General features: G+C 42.7%; 1 protein-coding gene across 1 annotated transcript in view; it reads right to left on the reverse strand.

Moving 5' to 3' along the window:
• Window positions 1–370: 370 nt before the first annotated feature.
• LOC123361495 (coxsackievirus and adenovirus receptor homolog) overlaps window positions 371–16844 on the reverse strand; it is a 29790-nt gene continuing 13316 nt past the window's right edge. The window contains exons 2-9 of the mRNA XM_045001449.1: window positions 14356–14525; window positions 8767–8971; window positions 7869–8024; window positions 7296–7418; window positions 6763–6901; window positions 6524–6536; window positions 6182–6315; window positions 371–553 (exon numbers count right to left, since the gene is read on the reverse strand). Coding sequence (XP_044857384.1) covers window positions 403–553; window positions 6182–6315; window positions 6524–6536; window positions 6763–6901; window positions 7296–7418; window positions 7869–8024; window positions 8767–8971; window positions 14356–14525 — 1091 coding nt within the window. The 3' untranslated portion in view covers window positions 371–402. The remainder of the gene's footprint in view (window positions 554–6181; window positions 6316–6523; window positions 6537–6762; window positions 6902–7295; window positions 7419–7868; window positions 8025–8766; window positions 8972–14355; window positions 14526–16844) is intronic.

A 16844-nucleotide genomic window follows, 5' to 3' on the forward strand; every position in this document is an offset into this window, starting at 1 on the left:
ATAGAAATCATTTTTATAACAGTATCAAAAAGACATTATCATCACATCATTTAAATATACAGTATGAAAGGCACACTTCCTATCAAAAAAATAAGGCAATTAACTAGCTGTAAACAAAATTCAGTCTAAATCAAAACTTAAAATCACATTAATTTATGTGTGATTGGACTGAAATAATTTCAGCACCAAATTGCATAACAAGCTACATTTTTTTTGCCACCTGAGTTGATTTCGGTCAACTTCATATTGAGTTTTTACTTCTACCCAGAGGTATTGCTATCTTCATACTATGAAAAGGGTTTATGTTTTATTTTTTAATTCTTTAAAACCTAGAACTAGTGGAGAAAAATCCTTTAACTGTCACCTGAAAAACTGAGCAGAGTCTAGTATGTAATCTTGACTCTAAAGTGAAAATAGGTATAGACGAAACAAACAGTACTTCATTTCATAATATACTTCAGTTTCTCCACAGTTGAAATTCATGGGACAAGTGCAGCCTGTTTCTTCATGTTTATACCACTGTGATATCATGAATCTTGTATGCGAGGTCATACTATAAAAAAGAGAATACCATTAATCTATATGAGGTGCTAGGATATTTGATCATCACGTAAGTTAATTTGTAATTAAGATAAACACCATTAGGTTCATCCTAATTATACTAAAATGCAGATCATTAGGACTGAAATCAATGGAGTTACTCCTACATTAAATCAGTGTAATGTAGTGGAGAGTAAGTCCCAATATGAATATGTTAGAATAGAAATGAGCTGTTGCAGGCACTGCCCCTGCAGCTCCCATTGATTGGGGTTCCTGGCCAATGGGAGCTGTAGGAGTGGCGTTTGGGGCGGTGGCAGTGTGCAAAGCAGAGGCCCCTGGCTGCCCCTACGCATAGGAGATGGAGGAGAGCCATGCCGCTGCTTCTAGGAGCAGGCCCCCGACCCTGCGCCCCAGCTGGAGCGCCACAACGGAGCAAGCCCCAGACCTCGCTCCCCAGCAGGAGGTCAAGGGCTGGATAAAAACAGCTGGTGGGCTTGCCCACCCCTGATCTAGAAGCATAGGCGCCGACTTATATGGGGCTCTAGCCCCATGAATAAATCCCAAGCAGGGGCTCTGCCCCACCAATGTTTTTTCTCCCCTGCTTGGAGCGCCCCCCCGCCGCTGCCGCCGCCGCCGCCAGGGCTGCCCAGAGCCCTTTAAATCCCAGCCGCCGCCGGGAATCAGAGGGCTCTGGGCTGCCTGCTGCAGCGGGAAGCCCAGAGCCCTCTGATTCCCGGCGGCGGCTGGGATTTAAAAGGCTCTGGGCTCCCCGCGGTTGCAGGCAGCCCAGAGCCCTTTAAATCCCAGCAGCGGCTGAGATTTAAAAAGCTCTGGGCTCCCCGCGGTTGCAGGCAGCCCAGAACCCTCTGATTCCCGGCGGCGGCTGGGATTTAAAAGGCTCTGGGCTGCCCGCCGCAGCAGACAGCCCAGAGCCCTCTGATTCCCGGCCGCGGCTGGGATTTATAGGGGGCTGGGCTGCCGGCAACCGCGGGGGGCGCAGAGCCGTGGGAATCCGAGCCGCGGCCGGGCAGCAGAGGGCGCTGGGCTCCCCGCCCCCGCGGGCCGCCCAGACCCTTTTAACTCCCCCCCGCGGCGGGTAATCAGCGGGCTCGGGGCTTCCCGCTGCAGCAGGCAGCCCAGAGCCCTCTGATTCCCGGCCGCGGCGGGGGTTTTAAGGGCTGTGGGCTGCCTGCAACCGCGGGGAGCCCAGAGCCTTTTAAATCCGAGCCGCGGCCAGGAATCAGAGGGCTCTGGGCTCCCCGCCGCGGCGGGCAGCCCAGAGCCTTTTAAATCCCAGCCGCGGCCGGGAATCAGAGGGCTCTGGGCTGCCTGCTGCGGCGGGCAGCCCAGAGCCTTTTAAATCCCAGCCGCGGCCGGGAATCAGAGGGCTCTGGGCTGCCTGCTGCGGCGGGGAGCCCAGAGCCCTCTGATTCCTGGCCGCGGCTGGGATTTTAAAAGCTCTGTGCTCCCCGCGGGTGCAGGCAGCCCAGAGCCCTTTAAATCCCAGCCTCTGTCCGCTGATTGCCCCCTCCCCAGACCCCTGCCCCAACTGCCCCCCAGAACCTCCACCCCCTATCTAAGCCCCACTGGTCCTTGTTCCCCAATTACCCCCTCCCGAGACCCCTGCCCCTAACTGCCCCTTGGGACCTCAGCCCCTATCTAAGCCTCCCTTCTCCTTGTCCCCAACTGCCCCCTCCTGAGACCCCACCCAACTTCCCCCCCCCCAGGACCGCACCCCCTACCTGTCCCCTGATAAACCTCTTAGACTCCCATGCCTATCCAATTGCTGCCTGTCCCCTGACTGCCCCTTCGAACCTCTGCCCCATCCAACTCCCCCTGCTCCTTGTCCCTTGACTGCCCCCCGGAACTCCCTACCTCTTCTCCAACCCCCAAACTGCTTACTGTGCCACTCAGACCAGCGTATCTGGCTCCATGCAGCTCCAGACAGTTGCTGCCATGCTCCCCCATGGAGCCCACAGCCCTCTCCCACCCCCAGCACCTGCCTTCCAGATTTGAACACCTCAAAATTCAGGAGTGCTCAAGCTCGGTTTGGGCAGCTTTTACTTCATTTCTCCCAAATCAGTTTCCCCTGCAAGGTGCCAACTGAAGGTGTTGGAGAACAGAGAGATCAGGTGGCCTCCTAATGCCTGGAAAAGAGACAAAGGCCGGAGGAGGGAGTGTCAGTGCCTGTGCGGACTTCTGGGAAGTGCACGGTGTGGAAGGGGATGCTGTGATGCTTTGGAACATCTCCATACAAAGCCAGTCAGGACTCTGGGGGAGCCTCCTCTCTCGGAGCATACTGTCTCCAGGGCAAGAAGCTTACACCTTCCTGGGTCTGACCTCGGAGCATTCAGCATGCCCTTCCACGTCATGCACTTTCCAAAGTGAGTCTGCCCAGGCTGGTCCTGGGGCAACCAGAGGTCGCTGCACCCCAACTCTGCAGTCAGATGTGACTCTCAGCCAGACAGTAAAACAGAAGGTTTATTAGATGACGGGAACACAGTTTAAACAGAGCTTGTTGGTACAGAAAACAGAACCCCTCTGTCAGGTCCATCTTGGGGGGTGGGGAGCCCAGAACCAAGTTCTGGGTCTCTCCCAATTTCCCCAGCCAGCTCCAAACTGACACTCCCTCCTCTGGCCTCTGTGTCTCTTCTGGACAAGGAGGCCACCTGATCTCTTTGTCCCCAACACCTTCAGTTGGCATCTTGCAGGGGAAACTGAGGCACCCACACAGTATTCAGAGAAAATATTAAGAACATTCCCACTTCATCACAACAGATGCAACAAAATATAATACCGTATATTGAAGTAGGCAAGTGCTGCTTCTGACTTTCCACTTTTAATTGACCCTTGTAATCTTGTGGCGCTGACGCGTTGTAGCTTCATTTTATATCGGCTTACAGGGCGGGAGCGGGGGGGCACCACCATTTTGGGCCCCACCAAAAATTATACAAACCTGCCGCCTATGTCTAGAAGCTGCTCCCATTGAAGTCAGAATTTTGCCATTGCTTCCAATGCCTATAGGATCAGACTCCTTAGTTCATCTATCAGTTAGTGTAAAGTTATCTGCAGTATATTTTCTAGTATTTATCTGGTCTAGTTTAAAATCACAAGCAGAGGGTCTTCCACCATCATTATTATAAAGATATTTTTGTGAAATTCATCTTAACATATCCTTTCCTTAATTTCATTCCATCACTCCTAGTTACCAATTGTTTCACCCTACAATTATTTTTCCTCTTTTGTGTTTACAACCTTAAAGTACTTAGTTATCAAGTCCCTTCCACTGCAACTGGCTATTTAGTCATATTTATTTTGCATTTTTAATGTTTCTTTATAAATCAGCCCTTCCAGTCCCTTGATCCTTCCCTCCCACCCGCCTTCTGAGTACCATGTCTTTCTGGTATAGAGGTACCCAAAACTAAATAGAATATTCCAGTACTCATCTCACAAACGATGTATAAAGAGGAACTATAACCTCCCTTCTTTGTGACATGATGCCCCAAATTGCTGTTCAAGGGGCATCAAAACAACATTTGCTTTTTTTGGCTGCCACAATTTGCTGAAAGATCATATACATCTTATATGCTGTCTACTATCACCCCTTGCCGTATGTCAGCATAACTCATTTCCAGTAATATACAGAAAATCTCTTTTCTTAGTATATCATGGAAGCCTGCAACTGTCCGGGAAGCATTTCATTTTGTTATTATCTAACCCTATTTCCAAAATTATGTGCCTTTGTATTATTTCTCATTTTCACTACTGTTCATAACATGCCTCAATTCCATAGTATTTATGAATGTGATTAGCACACTATTTCCTCTTTCAGATCATTAATGAAGATGTTGAGTCTTCTATAACACTGCATGCTGTCACTTCCTATAGACACTTTCTTATAACTTGACACACTGCTGATTAGCATTAATCTTTGTGTAAAATACTCCAGCTACTCAATCCATGTGAAAGTGATAATTGATAACTGCATTTACCTTAGACCAGTGGGCCCCAACACGGTGCCCATGGGTGCAATGGCGCCCGCCGGGGCATCTAGGTGTGCCCGCGTACTGGCCGGTGGACAAGCATCTGCTGAAATGCCACTGAAAAGTGGTGTTACCAAGAGGTGCCACTGCTGAAATGCCGCTGATTTTCGGTGGTGACGCCTCTTGATGACGCTACTTCGGCGGCATTTCGGAGGATGCTTGTCCGCTGGCCACGGTCCTTAGTGGTTTGTCGTCCAGTGCCCGCCACCCGGAAAACGTTGAAGACCACTGCTTTAGACCATCTGCCTACTAGTTTTGTAAATCCAGTTGCAAAACTGCATGAAGAAGAAAAACTATCTGAAATTCTATTTTTGTTATGAGAAAGTAAATGGAATTAAGTGTTTGGTACCAATATTTAGAGGTTAGTTTGGTTTTAATGGGGACATCGAGGACCAAGTTCTTTTACCCCCTTTACAAATTCTTTGTACAAAAACTGTTTACACAATGCCCTAAAATAGCAGACTAATATTGTACTGTGTATATATACACACACTAAGGTCAAAAATAAGTTTGCAAAATAAGTGAGCAGATTTTACCAACTCACAAGCACTTATTTCCCATTAAATGCAGATGGAGCTTCTGCGTGCTTACCTCTTTGGAATCAAAATATGGATTTAGAAACCTACAGTGAGATTTAGAAAACTAAAGCAAGGTTCTGAAAATCTTAACAGATAAATATCTATCTCGCATAATTTAACTATTTGTCCACAAACACACATCCATTTTTCATGGGAAAACAGTTGATCTGAAGTTTTGGAAGACTAGGTTCCATGAGAAACAAGTTGGTATAAACTTGATGATGTCCCTTTAATGCCAGTGAACAGTTTTGGGTTGCTTGGCATGACTATAATAAAATGCTCTTCTCTTAAAATTGGGGTCTCATAAAGCTTGCATGGTCTCCTGTAGCATTTCCACTTGTTGCATTTAATCGCAAAATCAAGTTTATTAGTTGACTGGGTTCAATTAACTGCAACTGATAGCCCATGATATTCAAGTTCTCAGCAATTCAGAAGATGCTCCAAAAGCACATTACAAAAGTTAAAGATTTCCACAGACTTTCAGTAAAATATTTAGATCATTCAAGTACTTCAGCCACTGTGGCCATTATCACAGAATGGCCAAAGGAGTCAAAATATTTAAGTCATTCAAAATTTTGAGGGTAAAGTCTCTGGAAATCTAATTTCATGGAGTACAGTTGCAATGTCTTTTCACTGTCAAAAATATACAACTTTGTGTTTCATATTCAGAATTCCACATCTAGCTGATATGGTGTTTTTTCATCTAAAATTCAAATACCTCCATTGTTTCATTCAGAACTTAAATGCTTTTGCTGAAGCAATTAATTAATATATTTTAATAACAGTTCAAAATTAATGAGCAGAAGTGATGGCTGTTCAAACAAACTGTTCATTTTCTTCAAGGACAATTTTGTGCACTTTTTAAATGTAGGTTGGAACAAGTTTTTTTTTTAATTTAATATTTGTATAGAATAAAAAAAAGCATAAATTAACACCATTCTATACTATGGACCCATCCTTGCTTTGTGCTGGAATCATCACAGGGACAGCTCCCATTCTACTTAGATTAGGTGCAGCTACCTTTGACGGTGGAAAGTTTGGGTTTTGACCAGGAGAACGTTCAAAGTCTTCACTTGGTACTTGATTATATGGAGTCTTGGCATATCCTTCCATATTGGAGGGAGACATTGAACCCAGAGAGGAACGATTGCTGCCTATATAGCTGCGGGCTGTTGAAGTACGACTCTTTGGAGGAGGAACATCCTCTCTGAAAATAGTTAAAAATAAAAATGGTTTAAATCAAGAATGTATTGGTGTTTTGAGAGATTTATAAAATTTCTACTGTTTTTTCTATTACAAAAATAAAAGTGTAAAAAACAGTAATACTGTTTATTACTTTTAAAAAATGTTTCAAATATTTACCACTTTCAGAATCCTTTTTAACTGAACAAAATATTGAAACATCAGAAAATAGGGTACAGGCATATTAAAAGTATAAGGTTTTAGGCTTAGCTGTCACACTGGCTTAATGTACTGGCTTAGGTCAATGCAGAATTCTAATCAGCCATAATGAATATATTACCCACAAGAAAACATTAAGAGGAAGTTATTTTCTAGTTTCAGATATTACAGTTCAAAGGGTAAAGAAAATGGGCCATTACCTAATCTCATGATGCACTTCTTTTTCATATTTTTTCTCTTTACGTTTCTTACAGCAACAGAAGACAAGAAAGGCCAATAAAAAGAGACCCAGAAGAGTTCCAATAACTGCTCCAGCAATTGTGCCAGCTGTATTTATAGCTAGAATAGATTAACACAAATTACTACAATACTGACATTTAACTGAATTTGCATAACTAGAGAATTCTCCATTTACACCTTAAAATAAAAACAAATGTTCTCTATACTGAGAAATATTACTGAACTGATACATGCATACTTATACACGTTTAAATTAAAAAAAAACAAAAAAAAACACAAACACATGGGAAGACAGGTCAAAAGGCTGACTTGTTTATTGGAGCTGAAAGAACGCTCAATACTAAAAAATATGACAAAATTTAAAATGGTGTCAGCTACCTGTTCTACAGCATATTTCTTTTATAGATTACAAAAGGATCAAATGAGTTTATTTTTTTAACTCATTCATCAACATTTCTAATTTTGCAGAAACTATTATATAGCAAGTACTTACGGGGAGTGACATTTAGCACAACGAAACAGTCATCAGTGCCAATTCTGTTTGCAGCCACACAACTGTATGTACCAGAGTACTCCTCAGAGACATTTTTCAGAGACAGTTCACCTGTGTCTTTATCTAAAAATATTGAAGAAACTAGTTAAAATTTTCCATTAATGATTATTCAATATTTCAAAAGGTGTTAATCCATTACAACAAATTTTATTTTAAATGTCAGTGTCTTAGTTATTTTGACATCAGTTTGAAAAAAAAATGAGTCATTTGTCAAGCTGCAAAGAGCGGTCATATATAATACTATCATTCTTTTATGAATAACTGGAAGCTTATTCCATAGCATTTAATTTCAGTATTCGGTCTTGGTACTTGATACCACTAGTCTGCTGAGAACACTTCCTTGCCAAGAGTGTAAGGGATGTGTCTAACACAGGTAATCTGTGAGGTACCAGATCTTAAGACAGTAAGCCTACGCATAAAAAAAACCTTAGCATTTCAAGGTAAAATAAAAACATGAAGACAAAGCCTATTATCCATCTTAAATATATTATAATAGCAAAGGATAAACATTACTTAATAACGATGTCGCCGGAAGTTCCTCTGTGCCAGTTATTTTCCTCCAGTTGTAGGACAAGAGTAGGGAACCTTCCTGTGATACACATTTCAGGGTAAGGTCTCTTCCAGTTTCCTGTGATCCTTCAATGTAGCATTTAGTCATTGTTGGCTTTACTAATAAATAAAGTATTATTTAAATTAATTAAAAGTCAGTTATGGTGTCCATTAAAATTTGCTATAAGCTTTAGCAAATAAATCATTTTTCACTGTACAGAACTTGAAATCAGCCTATACTTTTTAACTCTTATGTTTCATACAAAGGGCAAACCAATTTTTGAGCCATTTTCAAGAAATGTTAATTATTTCTACATTTTTGTCCTCCTCCTCCTCCATTCCACTGGGGGAAGAGGGGTATCAATCCTCTAATTTTTGAACACTAAATAATAGGGCTGTCAATTAATCACAGTTAACACCTGCTATTAACTGAAATCAAAACTTAACGGTGTTAATTTTTTTAAACACATTAATCATATACATGTGTGAGGGTGGAAGGCACCAGCAGCAGGTGAGGGCTGGAGCCCCACGCACCAAGAGAGGATGGAACCCCGAGCAAGGCTGAAGCCCAGAGCCCCCACCCCGACCCTCTATTTGAAAATATAGAAAACCCACAAAAATGTAAATAAATGGTATTCTAGTATTGTTTAACAGTGCGATTAAAACTGCGTTTTTTTTTTAATCTCGCGATTGTTTTTAAATCGCTTGACAGCCCAATTTATCCACTTACAATTTAGTATTAGATTATGAATTTATTTTACACAAGCATCTCTTTTATTTTAAGTGTCAAATGTAATATGGCATGTAACAATTTGCCCTCAAAAACATATACAGTGTATAGCATCTGTACAAATTATCTTACCAAGCACAGTCAACTGTATTTTTTGGCTTTCAACTCCCGGAGCTTTCTTCACTCTGCACTGGTATGTGCCTGTGTCTGCTGACTTTAGATTCAGGATATCTATGGAGCCATCACCAGATCTGGGATCAGGATTAGTGAACTGTACCCGTCCATTCATAGCTTCATAGTAATTATTATAAATCCTGTCTACAGAGTACATAATAATCTAAAAGGAAAAGAAAAAACAAGTATTTTCTTCAAACAAATCTGCATAGCAATTTGAATATTTCAAATGAACCACCATTCTATTTCTTTGGAAGATATTGTTTCATGTGTAAAAATAATTCTAACCAGAACAATTAAAAAAACCCATCCAACGCAATTTATCTGATGGAAAATGAATAAACTCTATTAACAGCTGTTTAAAATTGCTGTGTGCTAATACTTACATAAGAACATAAGAAAGGCCGTACCGGGTCAGACCAAAGGTCCATCTAGCCCAGTATTTGTCTACCGACAGTGGCCAATGCCAGGTGCCCCTGAGGGAGTGAACCTAACAGGCAACGATCAAGTGATCTCTCTCCTGCCATCCATCTCCATCCTCTGACGAACAGAGGCTAGGGACACCATTCTTACCCATCCTGGCAAATAGCCATTTATGGACTTAGCCACCATGAATTTATCCAGTTCCCTTTTAAACATTGTTATAGTCCTAGCCTTCACAACCTCCTCAGGTAAGGAGTTCCACAAGTTGACTGTGCGCTGCGTGAAGAAGAACTTCCTTTTATTTGTTTTAAACCTGCTGCCTATTAATTTCATTTGGTGACCCCTAGTTCTTGTATTATGGGAATAAGTAAATAACTTTTCCTTATCCACTTTCTCAACATCACTCATGATTTTATATACCTCTATCATGTCCCCCCTTAGTCTTCTCTTTTCCAAACTGAAGAGTCCTAGCCTCTTTAATCTTTCCTCGTATGGGACCCTCTCTAAACCCCTAATCATTTTAGTTGCTCTTTTCTGAACCTTTTCTAGTGCTAGAATATCTTTTTTGAGGTGAGGAGACCACATCTGTACACAGTATTCGAGATGTGGGCGTACCATGGATTTATATAAGGGCAATAATATATTCTCAGTCTTATTCTCTATCCCCTTTTTAATGATTCCTAACATCCTGTTTGCTTTTTTGACCGCCTCTGCACACTGCGTGGACATCTTCAGAGAACTATCCACGATAACTCCAAGATCTTTTTCCTGACTCGTTGTAGCTAAATTAGCCCCCATCATGTTGTATGTATAGTTGGGGTTATTTTTTCCAATGTGCATTACTTTACATTTATCCACATTAAATTTCATTTGCCATTTTGTTGCCCAATCACTTAGTTTTGTGAGATCTTTTTGAAGTTCTTCACAATCTGCTTTGGTCTTAAATATCTTGATTAGTTTAGTATCATCTGCAAACTTTGCCACCTCACTGTTTACCCCTTTCTCCAGATCATTTATGAATAAATTGAATAGGATTGGTCCCAGGACTGACCCTTGGGGAGCACCACTAGTTACCCCTCTCCATTCTGAGAATTTACCATTAATTCCTACCCTTTGTTCCCTGTCCTTTAACCAGTTCTCAATCCATGAAAGGACCTTTCCTTTTATCCCATGACAGCTTAATTTACGTAAGAGCCTTTGGTGAGGGACCTTGTCAAAGGCTTTCTGGAAATCTAAGTACACTATGTCCACCGGATCCCCCTTGTCCACATGTTTGTTGACCCCTTCAAAGAACTCTAATAGATTAGTAAGACACGATTTCCCTTTACAGAAACCATGTTGAATATTGCTCAAGAGTTTATGTTTTTCTATGTGTCTGACAATTTTATTCTTTACTAATGTTTCAACTAATTTGCCCGGTACAGACGTTAGACTTACCAGTCTGTAATTGCCGGGATCACCCCTAGAGCCCTTTTTAAATATTGGCGTTACATTAGCTAACTTCCAGTCATTGGGTACCGAAGCCGATTTAAAGGACAGGTTACAAACCTTGGTTAATAGTTCCGCAACTTCACATTTGAGTTCTTTCAGAACTCTTGGGTGAATGCCATCTGGTCCCGGTGACTTGTTAATGTTGAGTTTATCAATTAATTCCAAAACCTCCTCTAGTGACACTTCAATCTGTGACAGTTCCTCAGATTTGTCACCTACAAAAGCCAGCTCAGGTTTGGGAATCTCCCTAACATCCTCAGCCGTGAAGACTGAAGCAAAGAATCCATTTAGTTTCTCCGCAATGACTTTATCATCTTTAAGCGCTCCTTTTGTATTTTCATCGTCAAGGGGCCCCACTGGTTGTTTAGCAGGCTTCCTGCTTCTGATGTACTTAAAAAACATTTTGTTATTACCTTTGGAGTTTTTGGCTAGCCGTTCTTCAAACTCCTCTTTGGCTTTTCTTATTACACTCTTGCACTTAAGTTGGCAGTGTTTGTGCTCCTTTCTATTTGCCTCACTAGGATTTGACTTCCACTTTTTAAAGGAAGTCTTTTTATCTCTCACTGCTTCTTTTACATGGTTGTTAAGCCACGGTGGCTCTTTTTTAGTTCTTTTACTGTTTTTCTTAATTTGGGGTATATATTGAAGTTGGGCCTTTATTATGGTGTCTTTAAAAAGGGCCCACGCAACTTGCAGGGATTTCACTTTAGTCACTGTACCTTGTAACTTTTGTCTAACTAACCCCCTCATTTTTGTATAGTTCCCCCTTTTGAAATTAAAGGCCACAGTGTTGGGCAGTTGAGATGTTCTTCCCACCACAGGGATGTTGAATGCTATTGTATTATGGTCACTATTTCCAAGCGGTCCTGCTATAGTTACCTCTTGGACCAGCTCCTGCGCTCCACTCAGGATTAAATCTAGAGTCGCCTCTCCCCTTGTGGGTTCCCGTACCAGCTGCTCCATGAAGCAGTCATTTAAAGAATCGAGAAATTTTATCTCTGCATTTCGTCCTGAAGTGAAATGTTCCCAGTCAATATGGGGATAATTGAAATCCCCCACTATTATTGGGCTCTTAATTTTGATAGCCTCTCTAATTTCCCTTAGCATTTCATCATCACTATTACTGTCCTGGTCAGGAGGTCGATAATAGATCCCTACTGTTATATTTTTACTAGAGCATGAAATTTCTATCCATAGAGACTCTATGGAACCTGTGGATTCGCTTAAGATTTTTACTTCATTTGAATCTACACTTTCTTTAACATATAGTGCCACTCCTCCCCCTGCACGGCCTGTCCTGTCCTTCCGATATATTTTGTACCCCGGAATGATTGTGTCCCATTGATTGCTCTCAGTCCACCAGGTTTCTGTGATGCCTATTATATCTATATCCTCCTTGATCACCAGGCACTCTAGTTCACCCATCTTATTATTTAGACTTCCGGCATTTGTGTACAAGCACTTTAAAAACTTGTCCCTGTTTATTAGCCTGCCTTTTTCTGATGTGCCAGATTCTTTTTTATGTGACTGTTTATCATCTGATCCGGCTCTTACATTATACTTCTCATTCCTCTGCTTCCGACTATAACCTGGAGATTCTCTATCATCAGACTCTCCCCTAAGAGAAGTCTGTGTCCTATCCACACGCTCCTCTGCAGCAGTCGGCTTTCCCCCATCTCCTAGTTTAAAAACTGCTCTACAACCTTTTTAATGTTTAGTGCCAGCAGTCTGGTTCCACTTTGGTTTAGGTGGAGCCCATCTCTCCTGTATAGGCTCCTCCCATCCCAGAAGTTCCCCCAGTTCCTAATGAACGTGAACCCCTCCTCTCTACACCATCGTCTCATCCACGCATTGAGACTCTGAAGCTCTGCCTGCCTACCTGGCCCTGCGCGTGGAACTGGGAGCATTTCTGAAAATGCCACCATAGAGGTCCTGGATTTCAGTCTCTTCCCTAGCAGCCTAAATTTGGCTTCCAGGACATCTCTCCTACCCTTCTCTATGTCATTGGTACCTACATGTACCACGACCACCGGCTCCTCCCCAGCACTACACATAAGTCTATCTAGATGCCTCGAGAGATCCGCAACCTTCGCACCAGGCAGGCAAGTCACCATACGGTTCTCCCGGTCATCACAGACCCAGCTATCTACATTTCTAATAATCGAATCTCCCATTACTAACACCTGCCTTTTCCTAGAAACTGGAGTTCCCTCCCCCGGAGAGGCAACCTCAGTGCGAGAGGCAACCCCAGCACCATCTGGAAGGAGGGTCCCAACTACGGGAAGGTTTCCCTCTGCTCCCATCGACTGCTCTACTTCCCTGGGCCCTTCTTCCTCCTCAACAGCACAGGAGCTGTCTAAGCGGAGGTGGGACAATTCTACAGTGTCCCGGAAAGCCTCATCAACATACCTCTCTGCCTCTCTCAGCTCCTCCAGTTCCGCCACCCTGGCCTCCAAAGCCCGTACATGGTCTCTGAGGGCCAGGAGCTCCTTGCACCGACTGCACACATACGCCACCCGCCCACAGGGCAGGTAATCATACATGCGACAGTCAGCGCAATAAACTGGATAGCCCCCACTCTGCTGCTGGGCTTCTGCCTGCATTTTCTCCTAGTTAGTGAAAGGGTGGTTTACGGAAAGTAGTTTTGGACTGTGGTTCGGTTTATAGGTTTTAGGGGGGGCCCACGGGGACGGGGTTAGGGCTGGCGAGGGACTCCCACTCCCTTCCCACTCCCCTTCTAAACTCCCTTGCGAAACTCCCTGTTAGCAGCCCCTGGTCGCTTGTGCGCGGCTTTATAAAGCCCTGGCCTGAGTGAATGCCCCGCCCACTGATTAAGGCTCAGCCAATTACCAGAGGCTTCGAGCTTTCAAACCTGCCTCCAACTGCCAGCCAGAGCACACGGTCCCTCAAACAACCAAACAAACAGACTGACAAACACAAGCTCAGCACACAGCAAGTAACCCCCAAACACAAACAAACACACACTACAGACAGTCACTTACCCCACAGATGCTGTATTAGCTCCTCCTTCACCTGGAGAACTCCCTTGCGAAACTCCCGTTAGCAGCCCCTGTTCGCGAAGCTCCCTAGTCGCTTGTGCGCGGCTTTATAAAGCCCTGGCCTGAGTGAATGCCCCGCCCACTGATTATACTGTAAACCTCTGCATGAAGGGGTTCATCTAAATTTACTGGTATTGCTTCTAAAGAATGGAATGAGAAAGGGACTAATATTTTAAGATCTAAGAATTTTTTAAAAATATTTTCTTAGTAAAAGCAGACTTGTTTGGTTCAACACAGCATTGTCTTTATCAGTAACAATAATCTATGATTCTATGAACTGAAAAAAAAATTAAAATAAAATTATCCTGGAGTTTTCTCCTCTTTACCACTCACTAACTTATAGTGAGCAATCACTTGTCCTTCTAGATCTTAATGATGTTTATATAACTGGCATTCATTGTTTACTATTCCTGTGCATGGTGCTTCACAGACATGCAAGACCACAAGTTCCCTGACTTGAAAGAGACAAAATTCAGAGAGCAAGAGGTTCTTTATGGGCAGAAAGCTTAAACATTCAGAGCTCTTACAACAGCTAGGAATTAAAAGGTCTCTAAAAAGCTGTCTCTATACTCACTGTTTGTTCCTTCTTTTGATTATCTGTTGGTATTAAGACCCATTCAATATCTAGTGGGCCTTGATCTTCTTGTGCGACAGTGAATGTACATGGCAATGTAACTTTCTCTCCTTGCGCTTTTTCAACCATAGGCTGGTTAGTTGACGTTATGTTTAGGCCTTTTGTTAGACCTAGGGAAAAAAAAAAAGTGGTGGTATAACAAGTGTTAAACCTCTACTAATTCAACAAACAATAATTCAAATCTATGGATAAACATTCAACTTTTATGATAAACTTTCCATTAGACATAGGCCAAGATTTTCAAAAGTGGATACCAAATAAGTTGCCCAATTATCCAAAGTGCTGAGCACCCAATAGCTCCCTTCACTGAAACAGGAACTGCTTGGAGCTCAGCATCTTTGAAAGTCAGCCTGCTTATACAGATGCCTAACGTCAGGCACTCACTTTGGAAAAATCTTGGCCATAATACATGGTTAAGTGTACAGAACTGAAATTGTCTAGTCGGACATTTTTAGCAGCGCTTACCCAACAAACCCTGTACCATACTCTGTTATTGAACAATGAAGTAAACTGGATATAATGTTAATCAGTTCAACCTGGGAGTCCTATAAATAGTCACTTGAATCAGGAAAAGCTACACCCTTCCTCATTTTCCATCTCCTACACAAACACACCCTAGTTTTATGCAACGTAAGTCCTATAAAAAGCATACATATCATAAAGGGTTTTAGTTAACAGTGACTTTTCACAACAGTAAATGCATACCACAATCCTAATGCTACCTCTCTGGTATAGATAAGGACATATAGCATACTGCTAAGGTCAGTTAAGTCTGACAGGACAGTTGTGAAATGTTGACGTTAAATTACTTGTTCTTGAAACATAAGGATCATTTTGCTTTAAAGAATGGGTGGGTTAATCTTTTCCAAAAATCCTACTGAGTTTTCAGATTTAATTTTTGTGTCAGCCTTTTCTGCCTGATCTCCTCCTGGAAAAATCAGCATAATCCTCATTTGCATGGTATGCTCAAAGAAGAATATGTTTCCAAGTGACAGATTCTGCTCAATCCAATGCTTCAAAAGAAGAAAGAAACTATACAATGACCAAACAAGATTGTCATCAAAGAAGATTTACATAAGCGACCGGAAGCTATCTTTCCATAATATATTACAATCTTAAATCTACAACATGTGTTCATCTGTCATGTTTTTTATAGCAGAATCACACAGTATTTGTTTAGCAATCAGGAAATGTTCCAAAAGGAACGTTTCACTGTGTAAACTGTGAGATGAACTAGAAAGGTATTTGATGTTTTGAATCTATTGTTGGGTGTGAACATCTTGCTGAAAGTCAACATTTGTGATAGACTAGTAGGTTAAGTGCTTTAAAATGGTAATTTCTTATCTGAAGTAGTAAAACTAAATACTGTACAATATTAAGATGCAAAATGCGACCTTGTACTGAAATCATGTGCTATGTAATATGAATAGTGTTGTTCACCATGAAAGAGTACACACATTGTTCTGTAAAATGTATCTTTTTAAAAATACTTCTCCCCCTTTTTTCCCTCCCGCAGCTGCAAGTTTTTCAAGCCTCCCTCCTCCATTCCGAAGGCTATCTCAGATAAGGTGGCGGAAAAAAACGCACGCAAGATGAAATTTTCTCTGAAATCATGCAATCGACCCGCAGTGAAAGAGCTTATTTGATTGAGTGGAAGGACACAGTATCACAGTACAGGAAAGTGTCCAACAAACGTGAGGCCAGGAGGGATGAATGTGAGGCCAGGAGGGACGCTCGAGATGAGAGGTGGCGGCAAGAAGATCAGAGGAGGCAGGATGCAACACTGCAGCTACTGTGGGATCAAACAGACATGCCCCGGCATCTGGTGGAGCTTCAGGAACGGAAGCAGGATCACAGAGTGCCGCTGCAGCCCCTGTATAACCGCCTTCCCCATGGTCCATAGCCTCCTCACCCAGATGCCCAAGAACAGGGTGGGGGAAAAGGGCTCTGTGCACCCTGCCACTCTACTCCAGTGGACAGCCCAAGCAGAAGGCTGTCATGCAACAAGTTTTGAAGTGGCCTTTTGCTTCCTTCCCTCTTCCCACACCCCACCTGGGCTACCTTGTCAGTTCTCTCCCTATTTTTATAATCAATTAATAAAGAATACATGGATTTTAAACGATAGTGACTTTATTTCCTTTGAAAGCAAGCTGTGATCGAAGGGGGGAGGGTGGGTGGCTTACAGGGATGAGTCAATCAAGAGGGCAGGTATTCATCAAGGAGAAACAAACCGAACTCTCACATCATAGCCTGGTCAGTCATTAAACTGGTTTTCAAAGCTTCTCTGATGCGCAGCACTTCCTGGTGTGCTCTTCTAACTGCCCTGGTGTCTGGCTGCGTGTAATCAGTGGCCAGGCAATTTGCCTCAATCTCCCACCGCGTCATAAATATCTCCCCCTTACTCTCACGGAGATTGTGGAGCACACAGC

This window comes from Mauremys mutica, unplaced genomic scaffold (assembly GCF_020497125.1).
Source record: "Mauremys mutica isolate MM-2020 ecotype Southern unplaced genomic scaffold, ASM2049712v1 Super-Scaffold_2380, whole genome shotgun sequence".
NCBI lineage: Eukaryota > Metazoa > Chordata > Testudines > Geoemydidae > Mauremys > Mauremys mutica.